This window comes from Corvus brachyrhynchos, unplaced genomic scaffold (assembly GCF_000691975.1).
Source record: "Corvus brachyrhynchos isolate BGI_N302 unplaced genomic scaffold, ASM69197v1 scaffold452, whole genome shotgun sequence".
Lineage (NCBI taxonomy): Eukaryota > Metazoa > Chordata > Aves > Passeriformes > Corvidae > Corvus > Corvus brachyrhynchos.
In genome coordinates, this window is record NW_008236764.1 from 49,632 (window position 1) to 64,412 (window position 14,781).

The window sequence follows — 14,781 nt, forward strand, 5'->3', positions numbered from 1 at the left end:
AAAGAGCTTTTATTTGGAAATTCCAGTATCCCCTGTTTTCTTTGAAAATTAAGCTTGAAATTTTATTACGCCTATTTAGGTGGGTAGATAGACCTCAGCCTGTTGTGAATTCCTGTGTGGTCCACAGCTTCTCACGCAGTTATCATTGTTTCCTTGCTATCTAGAGTTTAACAGCTCTCTCCTGGACAGCGTTGGCTCTGATGAAGACTCTGGGAATGAGGATGTTCTTGACATGGAGTATTCAGAAGCTGAAGCAGAAGAGCTGAAAAGAAATGCTGAGGTGTGATCCATGATTTCAAAAGCCAAATAAGAAATATAGCTATTCTTTATAGTATTGAAGGTAGTTTTACAGAGCAGGTGTAGAGGCTAGAAAGGTCTTTATATTCAGAAGTGAAAACATGGAAAATTTTCTATCTGTAAGTCTTACTGTGTTACTTTAATTACAAAAAAAACCCAACCAAAACCAAAGCAAACAAAACTCAAAAAAAAAAAATAAAAAACCCAAAAAAACAGACAGCTGCAGAGACCTTCTGAGTTTCTCTAAGAAACTCTTAAAGAGTATTGTTAGTGAACTCTGTAAGTAACATTTCCTGGTCAAGAGAGGATTAAAAAATAAATTGTCAAAAGCCAGTGAATAGATAGAGCATGTTTCCTGCATTTGAAGAGGGTGTTGTCCACTGACATTACAGGTGCAGAACAAAAGAATTTGGGCTACATATCCAGTATTAGCTGTAGAATTTGTGTACCATTATCAATGGCGTGTCTTTGATATTTCAGAAGTAAGCATGGTGTTCCTTTTTGGCTTTTCTGTTTATTTGCTGGATTAATTCTGACATCAGTGGAAGTTGGTCAGGAAATGGTTGTTTAGAAAACTTTGCAGTGTAGAGCTCATGTCAGCATCTGTTCTGAGGTCAGAAAGGCTCCTTCACTGGCTTTCTGATAGATTAAATAGACATTTCCCACTTCTGGAAGGACTCCTTGTTTGGTGTGAACCAGGGTGTCTGTTTCTGTAATCCTTCATTGGGTTGCAGCTTTGAATACAGTAGCCAAAAGTTGATATCACAGGTATAAATCATCTTGTCCATAAGCTATGTGGAGAAAAAAAGAATGCCTGAAAGCTTTAATTGTACTTTTTTTTCCCCCCAGACAGGAGAGCTTCCTCACTCCTATCGTCTCATCAGCATCGTCAGCCATATTGGAAGCACATCATCTTCAGGTAAAAGATGCCACATTTTATTCTTCATCTCTTACCTAGCTTGAAAAATCTGTAATACAGAATTACCATAGCAGAATTATTTATAGGGAAGAATTCAGGCAGCAAAGCAAGTCTTCTGTCATGACTTGCTGATGGGGGAGCAGGTTGGGAATGTCATGGTGTGTAACTATGGCATGTAGGAAATGTACAGCTTATGGGCTGCGTAGAACTGCTTGTGCTTGTTACCAGCTGATTGAGGGACTGGGATCTTAAGGGTCTTTTAGCCTTTAAATCTGACATAGGTGGCTGGACTGGGGTACCTAGCTACCCAGCTCCCTGGTCAAAGTGCAGCATGGAAAGGTGTGCAGAGAAGTTGTGGCAGCTGCCCCATTCCCAGAAGTGTTCAAAGCCAGGTTGGATAGGGCTCTGGGCAACCTGGAGTAGTGGAAGGTGTCCCTGCCCATGGCAGGCAGTTTGGAACAGGATGACCTCTGAGGTCCCTTCCAACCCAAACCATTCTGTGATTCTCTGTTGTTAAGGTCATTATATCAGTGATGTCTATGATATCAAGAAGCAGTCCTGGTTCACCTACAACGACCTGGAAGTGTCTAGAACTCTAGAGACCACTGTTCAGTGTGACAGAGACCGAAGTGGATACATCTTCTTCTACATGCACAAGTAGGTGTCTTGGGGAATTCTGGTGCTAGAAATTACCTACTGATTGTGAAGAGAAGTGGGCTTCTCTTCTTCCTCTGGTCCTCTGCTGGGATGAAAAATACCTCCAGAATGACAAAATTGAAGTGCTCTTAGTTCAGAGGTGTGGGACTGTACGTCAGTAATACATAGTGTTTTATCAAATACGTTAAATTGTATTTTAAGAATGAGATTCAGTGTCTCAGTGCATGTGTTGCACCAGGAATCATAATAGAGCTTGGGTTTTTTCCTTAAGTGCTGTGATATTTGTAAATGCCCTTACCCCTGCTCCTAACAGTTGTGTTATTGCAGCCACGGTCACCTCAGGACACAGACAAAATGAGGTTTGTAGGTAGAAATCATGTATTTTCAGGCCACGGAACTGAAGAAGGTTTGTCCCCTCTCTTCTGTCTTTACTAGTGCTTGGAGATGTCAGATAAGACGTCTCTCTTTGCCAGGATCTGTGACACTTGAGTTTGTGGAGCAAATCCAGTTGCTGGTTCCCTCAGGGCTGTCTTACATAGTGGTTTGTCATTGTACAAAAGTTTCACTGTTGGTCTTTCCTTCTGTTCTAGGGATATCTTCGATGAGTTACTAGAAACGGAAAAGAATGCACAGCCACTTAGCATGGAAGTAGGAAGATCAGTTCGTCAGCCTCTGTGAAGAATAAAACACCTTGTTCCTCCTGAGGAGCAAGGAAGATTCTGAACTTGTGCCAGACATGCAGGAGTAACAAACAGCTCAGGGCCAAAACATGAGACAAAAGGTAGAAATATGGGACGCTTGGTTTGTTGAACCATCTGTGCAAGTCCTGGGCCTGAACTACGTGTTTAAACCTTGACATCCAGAGAGATCCTCCTGTGGTGAAATTTTTAATGTTTCTCAAATAATTTTGTCAGCATGGAGCCTTAAAGAGTTGTAACAAGTCACAAGACTACAGCTGCTCATAAACTGGTTTAAAAAACAGTGCAAAAAGAGACTCGACTTTAAAAGCCCATTCACATGTGAGGCGTGAGTGGCGAAGATTTACATATCACTCGGCGCTTTTTTTTCTTTTCTCCAAGAGCAATTTAAGCAATAGACTGTAACCTGGCGTGTGTTGTGTTAGTAATATTCACTGGAAAGCCAGATCACTGAGCAGGCTCTTGCCAGTCATCTGGCTAACAGGCATTTTGGAATCACTCAAGCTGATGCGTTGTGACATTCATGGGTTTGTAAGCGCTCCGCTATTTACATGCGGTTCCAGGAAACAAACTGTCGGTGCTGTGGAATGTATTGATACCTGGTGGCAGCTCTGTTGTTTTTTTACACCATTCACTGTCATCCTCATTTAGGCATGAGATTATATATGTGATTTCTTTTGTTTTACAAGTTCTGTTATTTGATTGCATTTTCTCCATGAGGTTGTTGCATCAGTGCCGTTTGGAGAGGCGAGGTTTCTCATTGGGTGTGCCGTGTTTCACACTGGAGTTGTGTTGCTTAGGGCTGCTCTGATGTGACTCTGGGATAGCTGAGTACGTGGAGCAAACAGAGCAGTGGCAGGAGGTGAGCACAGCCTCTTTGCATATTCTGGGGGGCAAAGAGCGTTCTGGCGTTACCCTTCCTGTGCAGCACCTGGCACTTGAACTGCTCTGTGATTGAACTGTGGTCTTGCCATGGTCTTACGTCACCCCAGGGTAAGAGGCTCTGCACTGCAGCCGTGCCTCCATTCTTCTCTCTGAGGAGTGCAGAGTGCTCAAACTGTGAAACTAAACCAGGTGGAAAGCTTTCGGAAGGCCCTTGTTCAGCATTAACAGAACATGGTTAGGAAGAAGTGATGCTTTCTGCTGGGTTTAGAAGCATGATGCTCCTTTTATAGCTTGTTTCAGCAGTGGGGGGAGAGGCCTATTAAGTTCATTTTTTTTCAGCACCTTTGCACTAATTAGCAGGGGCAGATGTTTCCTTTCACTGACATTTCTTCATTTCAGAGAAGTTGTTGCTGTAAGCAGAGTAGTTGCTCTTGTTTTGGCCTCTAGTTCTGATTTTTGCAGCCTGAGTTTTAGAGGTGAAAGACTTCCTTAAGGAAAAAAAAAGAAGAAAATCACCTTTTTTGCCGTTGCGATAGTTTCTGAGTTTTTTAAACTATCATTAGGAGTTTCTCAGGAATAAATCGGCTGCAGCAAAGCAGACAAAACCATCGATTTAAGAGACAGCAGGCACCTTTCACGGGCACTTCCACACTAGAGCTTATCCTGGCAGGCTGGCAGGGCGCTGCCTCAGGGACCTCTTCCCACATGTGTGTGCAGCAGCAAGCGACAGCGAGTGATGGCGTCGGTGTCCTCCCCACCCTGAACACTTGGGGAACCCTGGTGGGGTGAAGACTGACCTCCCTCCCACTTCCCAGGTTGGGACAAGCACAGGGGCCCTGGTCACGGTGGCATCTTCCTGGTCTCTGAGCCAGGAGCAAAGGTTTGGTTGTAGACTTGCCAGAGTGTTTATCTGGTGAGATGCAGCCCAAGGGGGGTGTGTGTGTTAATTTATTACAAAGCATTATACTTTTCTATTGTCAATACTAATTTTGGTCGAATTCTGGGCAGTGGGAAGAGGTGGTGACGTGGGAGTTGTCCTTTGAACTGATTGCCCTGCGAATGTGATGGACTGCTCCGTCCAGAGGGCAAACCTGTTTTCCCCAAGCACATCCTATGCTTGTGCTGTAAATAACTGGTATTCCTGTAGTATCAGAAGTCAGCTCTGCTTTTTTGGGTGGCAAGGTTGTTTTTACAAGGTGCTGCACTCCAGTTAATTTATAATAAAAGCAAACATGGCCTGATTTTTCAGTGCAGTAACTTTTGTTTAAAACCAGTTTTGTTTGGATCAAGGTGCAAAAGCTGATGCTTGAAACCAGTGTTCCTTGTTTTATGAAAAGTTCTTGCTTGTTATTCTAGTTATTAAGAATTTGCAGACATATACTGTAATTTAAGCTTTTTTGTTTGGCATACAGCAGTTCAATTGCACCTTCACCTGGGCAGGAGTGTCCACAGAGTCCCTTCCTTGCAGAAGCCAGTTTTTTCCCTGCCCAAGAGCGGTGGGGAGGATGATCGGTGTGTAATCCTCAAAAGATGTGCTGCCCATCAGTTGTGTCATTCCCACTGCTCACACTGTTGCAGCAGAAAGGTCAGTAAGGTTGGCCCTTCCATGTGGGATACCTGTCCTTGGGTGTAGGTAGGTGAAGCTTAGTTGTGGGCCCTGAACATGTACTAGCTCTTCCTCAGTTAAACATTTACCCACTTCTCAATCAACCTAGCTTAGTACAAGTGTGATTCAGCACAGAAACTCAAGGAACTCCCATCCCTCTGTTCCTCTCGTCCCTCTGTTGTCTGACTGCAATAATTTGCTCTTGATTTACACCCCTAATCTGAGAGGGGCAGAGCTTTTGTGTCAATGAACTGGAGCTTGTGTGCGGGTCCCTGGGGAGCCCTGGCCAGCGGGGCTGCACAAAGAGCCTTTGCAAAGCAAGGACTGGTTTCCCAACCAGAGCAGCAGAGTGGGACTGACGGGAGGAGAGAGCGGAGCTCTGCAACACCTGTGGCCTCGGCCTGCTCTTCCCGCCCCCCCCCCCGCCCAGTGCAGCACAGATAAGATCTGCCCGCGCATCTTCCTGCCCTTCTGCAGCCGAGGAAGAGCTGATCGCCAGCTCAGGGCTTCCTGCTGCGCTTCACCCTGGCACGAGGCACGCGGGGAATGTCGTGCTCCGGGGAGGGGGCTGGGAAAAACTCATCTGCTTTGTTTTTAATGGAGCTAATTATCCCTGTAATCGCCCGCCAAAGAGAGAAAAAGGGGTGCAGGACCCCTGGCAGCTGCTGTCCATGTGGTTTTGCTGCCAGACTCCAGCCTTCCCTGCCGCTGACTTCTGCCTGCACCCTGACTTTCTGGTTCTTTACACTGTTGATGTGGAGCAGTGTTTTCTCTGTGTTTTAGCAGACCTGTTCCTCTCTCTTCTTTATAATTTTTGCTCTTGGGTTCCCCCTGCCCGTTTTTAAATGATGTGTAGATAGATTTTTGTGAAATTAAAACCTCTTTATTAACCCTCTATTGATTTGGAATCTTATTTCTGCTGGCTCTCGATGGGCACTACACCTTCGCCTCCCCTTTTGCATTGGGACTTTGCTCGGTTGCCTGGGAACATCCTGTGTGTGTTCAGTGCCCCTCAGCACACGTCCATCCTGGCTCCCCTGACAGAGATATGTCCCCATGGGCAACACCCCAGTGCCTCTCAGCATCCCTGTAGAGCCCAAGTAGAAGGGAGATGCCCTCCTCCCCTCCTGGGTCAAGGACAAGTGCTCCCTGGTGTGTGTCCCCACAGACACACTGTCCCCTCATTTACCTTTGGTACCACACGTATTTACTGCAGTTCAGGTGATAAGGGAGGGAGTGGCTCCAGCTGTATACTGGACCTTTAGCCTGGAGCTGCAGGTGCCGGGATGGGAGAGTCCTGGCTCCCTGAGCATGCCCAGCCTGTGCCTCACCTCTGAGCACAGCAAGGACAAAAGAAGGCCTCAGGGGAAAGGAGTTGAGGGTCCTTCCCTGTGCTGCTGGTGCCCAGTCAAGACCTGTGTCTTCCTCTGTGCTAGCTCTTTACCAAATAACCCCCACATTTGGGGCTAGGCCCTGGGGTTGGAGGGGAGAGACCACAGGCCTGTTTTTAAAATTAATTTTATTTACTAAAAAGCTGGGATTGTCCCTGGGCCCAGGCTCCTGCCCTAGAAGAGTCCTTTGTCCTTCTTGAGCTTCTGTTGTTTCCACAAGGGCAGGTTGCTGAAGGCGGATCGGTTCATGCCAAAAACAGCCTGGAAGTCCCCATCAGAGAGGTGGTCCTGGGGCCAGAGAAAGGAAGCTGAGCTGAAGAACTGGGGGGGGCTTTCCCTGTCTCCCCTTCCACCAGCCCCCTGGCCTCAGCTTACCTCCTTCCTGCTGGGATCCACACCCCGGGGCAGGTCCTCGGCTGAGGTGTTCACCAGCACATCCAACGGGAAGGTCTCCAGTTTGGTGGGGACGAGGGTGGTGGAGGCAGTGAAGACCTCTTGCTTGGATGTGAGCACCTAATGGGGGGTGCAGAGTCATGTCAGGGCCTGGCCTGGGCATGCAGGCACCAGGCTGGCTCCAGGTGCCTGCTCACTAGAGAATCTGTCCTTGCAGCTCCTCCTGGCACCCTGCCAAGGGGATGGGGGGGCTTTCTGTGCCCCCACCCAGCCCAGTTGTCCTTCTCCTTGTGCCACTTACTGAGGTGAGCTCCCCAAAGCTGCTGTCATCACCCAGCTCAGCTCGCAGCGTCTCATAGGATTTCTTGTCCTGGGAAGGAGATAAAAGTGCTCAGCCCCTCAGCAGGGGCAGGGGTCAGGCAAGCTGCTGCCCACACCCTGGAGATGCTTGTGAGGCCAGACCCACATCTGGTCCCATCTGAAAGGGAGTCCCTGGTCTTTCAAACCCCCTCCATGACTCACGTCCCAGTTGAGAGGGTCCCAGGCCAGGAACCAGCCGGTGAAGGTGGGGGGCTCATAACCCTGCTTCACCACAATGATGGGGGTGTCAAGGTCACGCCCACTGGGGTGGCTCCGCAGGTACTCCTGTGCCATCACTGCTGCCGCCTCCTTCTCTGCCTCATTGGCGCCTTTCCCAATCCAGAAGAAAACCTGCAATAAGGTTACCATGTCCACCACTGGGGTGAGATGGAGCCCTCTGGGGCCATGGTTGGAGGCACACGGGCCCTGTCCCTGGGGAAGAACACTGGGAGTCCATCCTCAGCATTCCCTGGAGCAAGAATGCTGGAAAAAAACATCATGGGGCCACGTATAGGCAGGTTTCCAGCCTCCCAACCCACCAACTGTGGCTGATGCAGGTCCTCCAACCCTGGGAACATCAGCTTGTGGGATCAAAGGTCTGTCCCCCACTCCACGATCCCCCAGCTCACCTGGTCCCAGGCGTCTAGTAGGTAAACATCATTCTCGTCCAGGTCATCCTGGGTGAAGTCTATGATCTCCGTGGCCAAGAAGGTGCCTGTCTTGTTGGAGCACTCAAAGAGTCGGGGGGACACAGAGGGGTTCTCGTCCTGCAGCCTGAGAGGGGTCAATGTGATGGGAATGAGGCTCACCCTTGGTTGGGAACTGGTGGCCCATCTTACCCCTGGATGTGGGTAGGGACAAGACTGGTACCTCTTGCTGCTTGCATATTGGGACTTGCCCCCCAGGGCCAGCCAGAACTCAGGTGGTTCCTGTCCTTCTGCAACCACTGGCTTCTCCATCTTGGAGATTATGTCGGCCACAGCCTTGGCCATCTCACGTTCATCCCCGCTGCAGCCCTGCCAAGCAAGCACAGCTGCTCTGTCACTGGCCCAGGCCAAAGAGGAGGAAGAGGAGGTGGGGACACTTCTTTTGGGGGTGGCAGCACCCATGTCAGTGCCCGGCAGTACCCACCTTCCCATACCAGAGGTAGCAGGAGCTGGGGGTTTTGAGCACAAAGACATCATTGGAGTTGAGGGAGGAGGCGCGGACGGGCACCTCGAAGGCCTTGGTGTTGTACTCGTTGGTGCCGTGCACTTGGAAGAGGCGGGTGGAGGGTGTGGGCTCCGTGCTGCCCGCCCGTGATGTGCCACCCTGGGGGACAGGGACAGGAGGTCACCACCAGTGCCACGGTCTCACTCGCCTGCACATGCCCCAGCAGCCCTGTGCTCACCGCGTACACCACCATCTTGCCCTTGAAGATGGCCATCAGATGGGCTGGCTCCTTGCCCATGGTGACGCGGATCTGCACGGGCTCGTTGTTGTACTTCTGGTCCAGGGCGACGGCATGGTAGGCAGAGGCGGCCAGCTCATCCGTGCTGGCTTGGCGGCCCTGGACAGGGCAGAGGGGGCTCAGCACCCATCTCAGCCCCCCTTTCCCTCTTGGGAAAAGGCAACTCTCGTGGTGCTCCCCAGGGGCAGAGCACCCCCAGTCCAGGGAGGTACACCCCTGTCCCCCACCCATCGGACAGTGACCTGGAGGTCTCACCTGCCAGAGGTAGATGATGCGGTTCACCTTGGGCCCCACAAAATAGGTGTAGAGCAGCAGGTAGCAGTCCCCGCCATAGAAATGGCCCAGCCACTTCTTCTCTACGGGCACCAGTTCATTGTTCTCCACGCGCCAGACCTGGTGGGATAGGGATATACTGCTGTCAGGGTTGGTGCATCCTCCTGCCCTGCATACCCTGGACCCCACACCATCCCCTGGTACAGCAAAGGGCGTGCCTGGGAGGGTCCCACATTCTTCCATGGCCACCCTACCTCCACTTCTCCAGATCCATCATCCACCATCTTCTGCTGGGCAGCCACCTGGGGCTTGGCGTGCAGTGTCGTGGCGTCAAACTTCACCTGCTCCACCTTGGCTATGGGGAAGGGCAGAGGGGTGAGCCAAATCCCTCTGGCCATAGGGGCTCCCCACAGCCCACCCATCCCAATCCAAGAAGTCCTGCCACATTGGAAGGAGACACTCACCCACTTTGCCCGCAGTGTGGGTCTTGCCCAACCCACTGCTCTGGTTGGGGAGAGTCCATTTTTGGAAGAGCTGCCTGAAGACAGCTGACTCGGACCCATCATTCTCTGTTTCCACGCTGGTGCTGTCTGGGTAGTTCTTGGCTTTGATGAAGCCCTGGTGAGACCCAAACACAGAGCGTAGGCGTGGAGTGCCTGGCACCCCAGGGAGCAGTCAGGCTGTCCCACAAGCCCCTAACCCAGCACCCACCAGCGCCCTGCTCATCGCCTGCTGCTTCTCCTCCTTGTTGGCATTCTTGCCCTTCCAGACGAAGATCCTGGTACCTCCTTGATCAAGGATGTAGCAGTCCTTGGAGAAGGGGCAACAATAGAAATTAGGACTTTAGGCAAAGTCCACCAAATTTGGCTTTTGAAGGATTAAAGCTGCCAAGGAAATTGGGCACCCCCAAGCAAGCCATGGGTGACAGACCTCGTGCAGGAGCATGTCTTGAGATAGGGGTTGAATTGCCACCTCCTGTATGACCAAGTTCCCGCTGGCATTGGAGACGCTGACAGGAGAAAAAGAGAGGAAAAAAGGGTTAGAAAATGGGTTGGAAAACCCCATCCCCATTACAGGGTGGTAGGGTTTAGAGGGGGTGTCCCCTCCCCGTCCCCTTCCCAGCCAGATCATGGCAGAGGTGGTGCCCAGGGACTCTCTTGCTGTGCCGTGGTGGCAACTTGGTTTGTAGCTTGCCCTGCCAGGCAGCTCACTCATGGCCACAGGGAGGGACAGATGGGTGTCAGATGTTATGGGGCCACTGAGGGGCATTGCCACAGCATCTAAGGGTGATGCTTGCATGAGCATCTCTATTGGGCACCAATCCTCTTGGCACCAGGGATCCCTCTTGCTCCAATGGCACCCAAAGGACTATCCCCACCCCCACTGTGGTCTTGACCTTTTCTTGGTGTCTGTCCATGGGGCTGGGTGCTGTGTGACACAGCAGAGATGGCTGCTGGCTCCCTCTGGCACCATGGAAAATGCCCCCATGGGTAACCCACCCGAAGAACTCACTGGTAGAGCTTGAGGGAGGACTTGAGAATCTGGTCCACTTTGTCATCAGGGATGGCTGGCTGGATGTCCCTCTTCTCACCCAGCACATGCTTAAGGATCTTCATGAGTCCCGGTGAAGCATCCTCATCCTCACCATCCACTACGCCCACCTTGGCACGGCCTCCACGTTCCCGGTCCCGGATATCCTTGGCCAGGGTCATTGCCTGCAGCCAGGGGAGAAGGGATAAGCCCAGATCAGGAAGGGGGTGGCTGGTGACCCCCCTTACTCCAGGAGGGGACATTGGGACCCCCTGGCCATACCCTCAGCCTCTCGTTGCGGTTGCTCTCAGGGCCATTCCACTGGATGATGAGCTGGCCCAGGTCCAGCAGGAACACATCCCCTCTGTTGAAGCTTTTCCAGCTCATCTCCACCTGCAGCAAGATGGGATTGGGAAGGGTGGGTGTCAAGCAGCAGAACACTGGGTCCCCCATGGCTTTGCAGCCCCACTCACTCAGGAATACAGGCCTCCAGCCTATATTCCTCCTCCCTACCCTGAGAGGGACTTCTTGGGGAGCGGTTGCTCCTAAGGCAAGGCAGCATCATCCCACACCCACTGTGCCCTGCTTGAAGGCAGCTGTGTCTTGGGGGAGCTCTGGCCTGATCCTGATCCAGACTCCACACATCCCATGACTCACCTCTCCTGCCACCACGTTCTTCTTGCCCTTCACATGCAGCAGTCGCTGGACGTTGTAGGTGTTTGTCTCCACATGCTTCATGCCTGAGGCCACCCCACCCTTCTTATAGCTGGGAGGGGACAGACATGGTGTCACCCCTGGGTCCCCCTCCTCACACCACTGGAATCTCCCTCCCACCTCTGTGCACAGGGAGGTGTTCGGGGACCCCCATCCACACACGTGGTAATGGATAGATGGAGCCCAGCTCCAGATCCTCCTCCTTCCTCCCCCACCTCACTGACACAGAGCTGTCCCATCCCCACTGGGGATGTCTCCACAGGACCCCTCCCCACTGTCACCCACCATGGGAGCTGGTCCCCAGGGGCGACCGACATACATGAGTCCATGCTTGAAGTAGGTGCGGAAGGTCTCACTCTCGTGTCCCTGGACCTCGCGGTGCTGCACGGCCACTGAGCCCAGGTGATCATCCATCTGGGTGGTGTAGATGGCAGCTGCCCCCTGCTCATCCTGGCTTGACTCCTTGCCCAGCCAGTAGTGGATGTCATAGCTGAAGTTGCTCCCAGACTTGCGCGTCTGCAGGACACCGGCCCCCGCTAGAAGAGCCCCTGGACAAGGACACCCCTCCCTGCCCCCTCAGGGCAGAGCCCATTCCCAGTTCCCTGTGTGACCCCTGAGTGACCTACCGACAGCAGGACGTAGCAATCCCCCTCGTGGAAGTTGCCGTAGCTTTTGGTGGGCACTGGCACCATCTCCATGTTCTGCAGAAGGAAGGGAGACATCAGCCCTGGTGGGGAATCCCCCCACCCCACCCCACCCCAGCCCCATGCACCCACTGTCCCCAGCACCAGCACTGCTGGGTTTAACCCTGGGTGCTGCACTGAGACCCCCAAACCCAGGTACTGAGGACACAAAGGGAGGATCTTCCCTCACAGAGACCCCCCCAAGCAGCCCAGTGATGCGGCCCCATCCCCACCTCGATTCGCCATATCTGGATGCCCGGCGTGGTCTTGTTCAATGTCCTGGTGACTTTGGCGCTGAGCTCCACCATGGTGACAGGTACCACAGGCAAGGGGACCTGCCAGCATCGGCAACACCCTCGTTAATGGCTGGAAGTGTCATTAAGAGCTGGGACACAGCCAACCTGCTGTGCCATCTGCTTCCCTGCTTGCTCTGCAGAGAGCCCAGCTGTAAACCCCCTCTGTACGGAGCTGCATGGGGTGAGGGGACCCCCAGCACCGTGGTGTCAGGTCTGTGGGCACACAGGTGTGGCTGCCATCCCCTCAGCTTGGCTGGCACTGCAGTTAATGGGTCTGTACTGGGGTTCAGGGTGCGCAGGTGCGTGGTCCCGTAAGTGCCCCAGTGCCCTGCCCTGTCTCCAATCATGGGACAGGGCTTGTACAGGGCACCCACCGCGCAGCAGCCGCAGCTGGGTGACACTGCTGCACAGTGGCCTGTTCCTCCCCAGGACTGGCAGGAACTGGCCCTGCTCAGCCTTGTCCTGGCACGGCTTGGCATGAAGTGGAACAGCATGACATGGCACTGCTTACACACACAACACACACACAGATACACTGCCTGCTTCAGACCCCCTGCTTCCAAACCCCTCAGCAGATCCATGCCCCCCACGGAGGGCACATCCTGGCCCCACAGGGGTGCTGAGAGTACCAGTGCTGCCAAGGTTGTCCGCAGCCATCTCTGCCAGGCTGACAGTGCTCCCCACAAGCAGACAGAGGGGCCAGGGAGCTGGCATCAGGCAAAGCCACCCAATGTGCCCCGGCTGGAGGCTGGCAGGGAATGCTGGCATTGCCCAGAGGGGAGGTCTCTGCTTCCCCAGCCCTACAAAACCCTACCTGGCCCCACTATGCTGCTCCAAAAGCACCCACATCCCATCCCTCAGACCCAGCACCCCCACAGCACAGCCCCAAGGTGGGGCTCAGGTGGGTCTCCAAGCCCCATCCCCAGGCTACCCTGATGTCAGGAGTGATGGTGGCCGTGGGATGTGCTGTCCACCCCATGCCCACCCTCTGCCCCTTCACCCTACACCCCATGCCCACCCTCTGCCCCCTCACCTTCCCTGCAGAGCTCAGCGGACAGGTGAGTGTACCTAGGTGGAGTGCTCAGGTGCCAGCACCCAGGAGACCTTTGTTCCCTCATGTCCCAGCCTATGCTCACTATATAAGGGCAGGGACAGCCCAGAGTCAAGGTCCCCACAGCCCTCCAAGACTTTGTGGCACCTAAGAGCCCCGTTACTCATGGGGTGTTTCCCCCCCAGGTGTTATTGCACCCTGCCCACAGACTGGCTGTGCCCAGGATGGTTCCCCTGCCCCCCTCCCCCCCCCGGCCTGTTCCCCTCTTGGCCCTTGGCATTGAGCCCATGCTGGATTTTTTTCTTTTGGACCCCACCAACTTCCATAAAGTGATAGCAATGGGCTGGATCAGGACACGTGGGCATCAGAGGTGTCCTAAGGCCATGAGGATGGGCTTTGCCACTGTTCTTCACTCCCCAGACCCTAAAATCCCCAAACCCTCCCAAATATGGAGCACTAAGACCACGGAAATTGTGTTTTTTATGGTGCCTCCTCCCCCCTGAAAAAGTTCCACAAAGTGACAGCAAAGCAGCACCATCTTCCTGGGGCATCCCCTTCCCACCCCCTGACTGGCACATCACCACCCTGCCTATGGGACTGTGCCCAGGCTCTTTCACACCCCAGCTGGAAGGCAGATCCCTGGTCACTCCTGGCTTTGCCTTCCTGCCTTGGGGGTCTCTGCAGCACCAAGGTTCTCTTGGGGATGGAAAGGGAGTACAGGGATGGGACATGGGGCTGGGGCTTGGGGGGACAGGACGGGACATAAAGTGGTGTCACAGCTAAGCCCTATGCCCTGTCCTATGCCCCCAGTCCCAAGGGTTGCTATCTGGTGATGCCCTCGATGTTTACAGAGAGGAGAAGGGACTGAAGTGGCTCCCAGGCCCGAAGGTGCTTTTGGGGAATGACCACGGCGTTCATAAAGGTGGGAGGTGCAGGTGTCAGCAGCAGGCAGGTCCCCGGGCTTCCTGTCCCGCTCTTATCTCTTCCCCAGCCCCGCGGGATTGCCGCAGCTTTATCTTGGCTGCCCTGCTGAGCCAGCAGTCCTGGTCAGAAGCACTGCGGGCATCCCGTAACCCCGGCCTGGGCTGCAGCGAGCCCCAGATCCTGCCTGATCCCTCCTGCAAGGATCTCCGAAGTGATGACAACGGGCTGAACCAGAACGGGGGGCGTGTCAGCCACAAACAAGGGGGTGTCCTGATGCCACAGGGATGGGCTCTGCCCTCCACTGCCTTGGCCCCAAACCCTCCCTAGACGTGCCACCCAGCTCCTACCTCCTGCACCCCACACGAGTGTCCCCGTGGGACCCTTACCTGTGTGCAAAACCTCCAGTGAGTTTTGGGTGGGGTGGAACACCCGGGTGGCCGCTGTCGCCCTCTGCTCAGAGACTGAATCCGTCAGTGCGGCACAGTGGTAGGGGACCCCACACCGGCCCCAGCGGGCTCACCCCCTCCCCGGGCCCCCCAGCCGGGCCACTAATGAACTCAGTAATTAGTGCAGCCATCAGGGAGGACAGAGACTTCGTTAATGAGGGGAGGCACAGGGCCAATGAGGGCACGGGGGAGGGGGGCAGCTCAGGGA

At 53.6% G+C, this 14,781-nt stretch overlaps 2 protein-coding genes across 3 annotated transcripts in view; one reads left to right on the plus strand and one right to left on the minus strand.

Moving 5' to 3' along the window:
• Positions 1 to 5,959, plus strand: part of USP37 (ubiquitin specific peptidase 37) — a 34,903-nt gene extending 28,944 nt beyond the window's left edge. The window contains exons 20-23 of the mRNA XM_008644827.2: positions 165 to 280; positions 1,147 to 1,216; positions 1,735 to 1,873; positions 2,464 to 5,959. Of these exons, the coding sequence (XP_008643049.1) occupies positions 165 to 280; positions 1,147 to 1,216; positions 1,735 to 1,873; positions 2,464 to 2,551 (413 nt within the window). The 3' untranslated portion in view covers positions 2,552 to 5,959. The remainder of the gene's footprint in view (positions 1 to 164; positions 281 to 1,146; positions 1,217 to 1,734; positions 1,874 to 2,463) is intronic.
• A 604-nt stretch (positions 5,960 to 6,563) lies between these two features.
• Positions 6,564 to 14,781, minus strand: part of VIL1 (villin 1) — an 8,967-nt gene continuing 749 nt past the window's right edge. Inside the window, exons 1-20 of one of the 2 annotated variants that reach the window (XM_008644828.2) lie at positions 14,514 to 14,732; positions 12,090 to 12,191; positions 11,800 to 11,874; positions 11,493 to 11,689; positions 11,117 to 11,225; positions 10,742 to 10,852; positions 10,442 to 10,644; positions 9,860 to 9,938; positions 9,641 to 9,739; positions 9,394 to 9,547; positions 9,184 to 9,284; positions 8,912 to 9,049; positions 8,597 to 8,755; positions 8,338 to 8,517; positions 8,077 to 8,222; positions 7,836 to 7,980; positions 7,369 to 7,557; positions 7,148 to 7,216; positions 6,829 to 6,966; positions 6,564 to 6,741 (exon numbers count right to left, since the gene is read on the minus strand). In XM_008644828.2, the coding sequence (XP_008643050.1) occupies positions 6,628 to 6,741; positions 6,829 to 6,966; positions 7,148 to 7,216; positions 7,369 to 7,557; positions 7,836 to 7,980; positions 8,077 to 8,222; positions 8,338 to 8,517; positions 8,597 to 8,755; positions 8,912 to 9,049; positions 9,184 to 9,284; positions 9,394 to 9,547; positions 9,641 to 9,739; positions 9,860 to 9,938; positions 10,442 to 10,644; positions 10,742 to 10,852; positions 11,117 to 11,225; positions 11,493 to 11,689; positions 11,800 to 11,874; positions 12,090 to 12,164 (2,481 nt within the window). In that variant the 5' untranslated portion in view covers positions 12,165 to 12,191; positions 14,514 to 14,732 and the 3' untranslated portion in view covers positions 6,564 to 6,627. Of the gene's footprint in view, positions 6,742 to 6,828; positions 6,967 to 7,147; positions 7,217 to 7,368; positions 7,558 to 7,835; positions 7,981 to 8,076; positions 8,223 to 8,337; positions 8,518 to 8,596; positions 8,756 to 8,911; positions 9,050 to 9,183; positions 9,285 to 9,393; positions 9,548 to 9,640; positions 9,740 to 9,859; positions 9,939 to 10,441; positions 10,645 to 10,741; positions 10,853 to 11,116; positions 11,226 to 11,492; positions 11,690 to 11,799; positions 11,875 to 12,089; positions 12,192 to 14,513; positions 14,733 to 14,781 lie in introns of those variants that run through there. The other variant, XM_017727290.1, reaches the window with a different exon arrangement.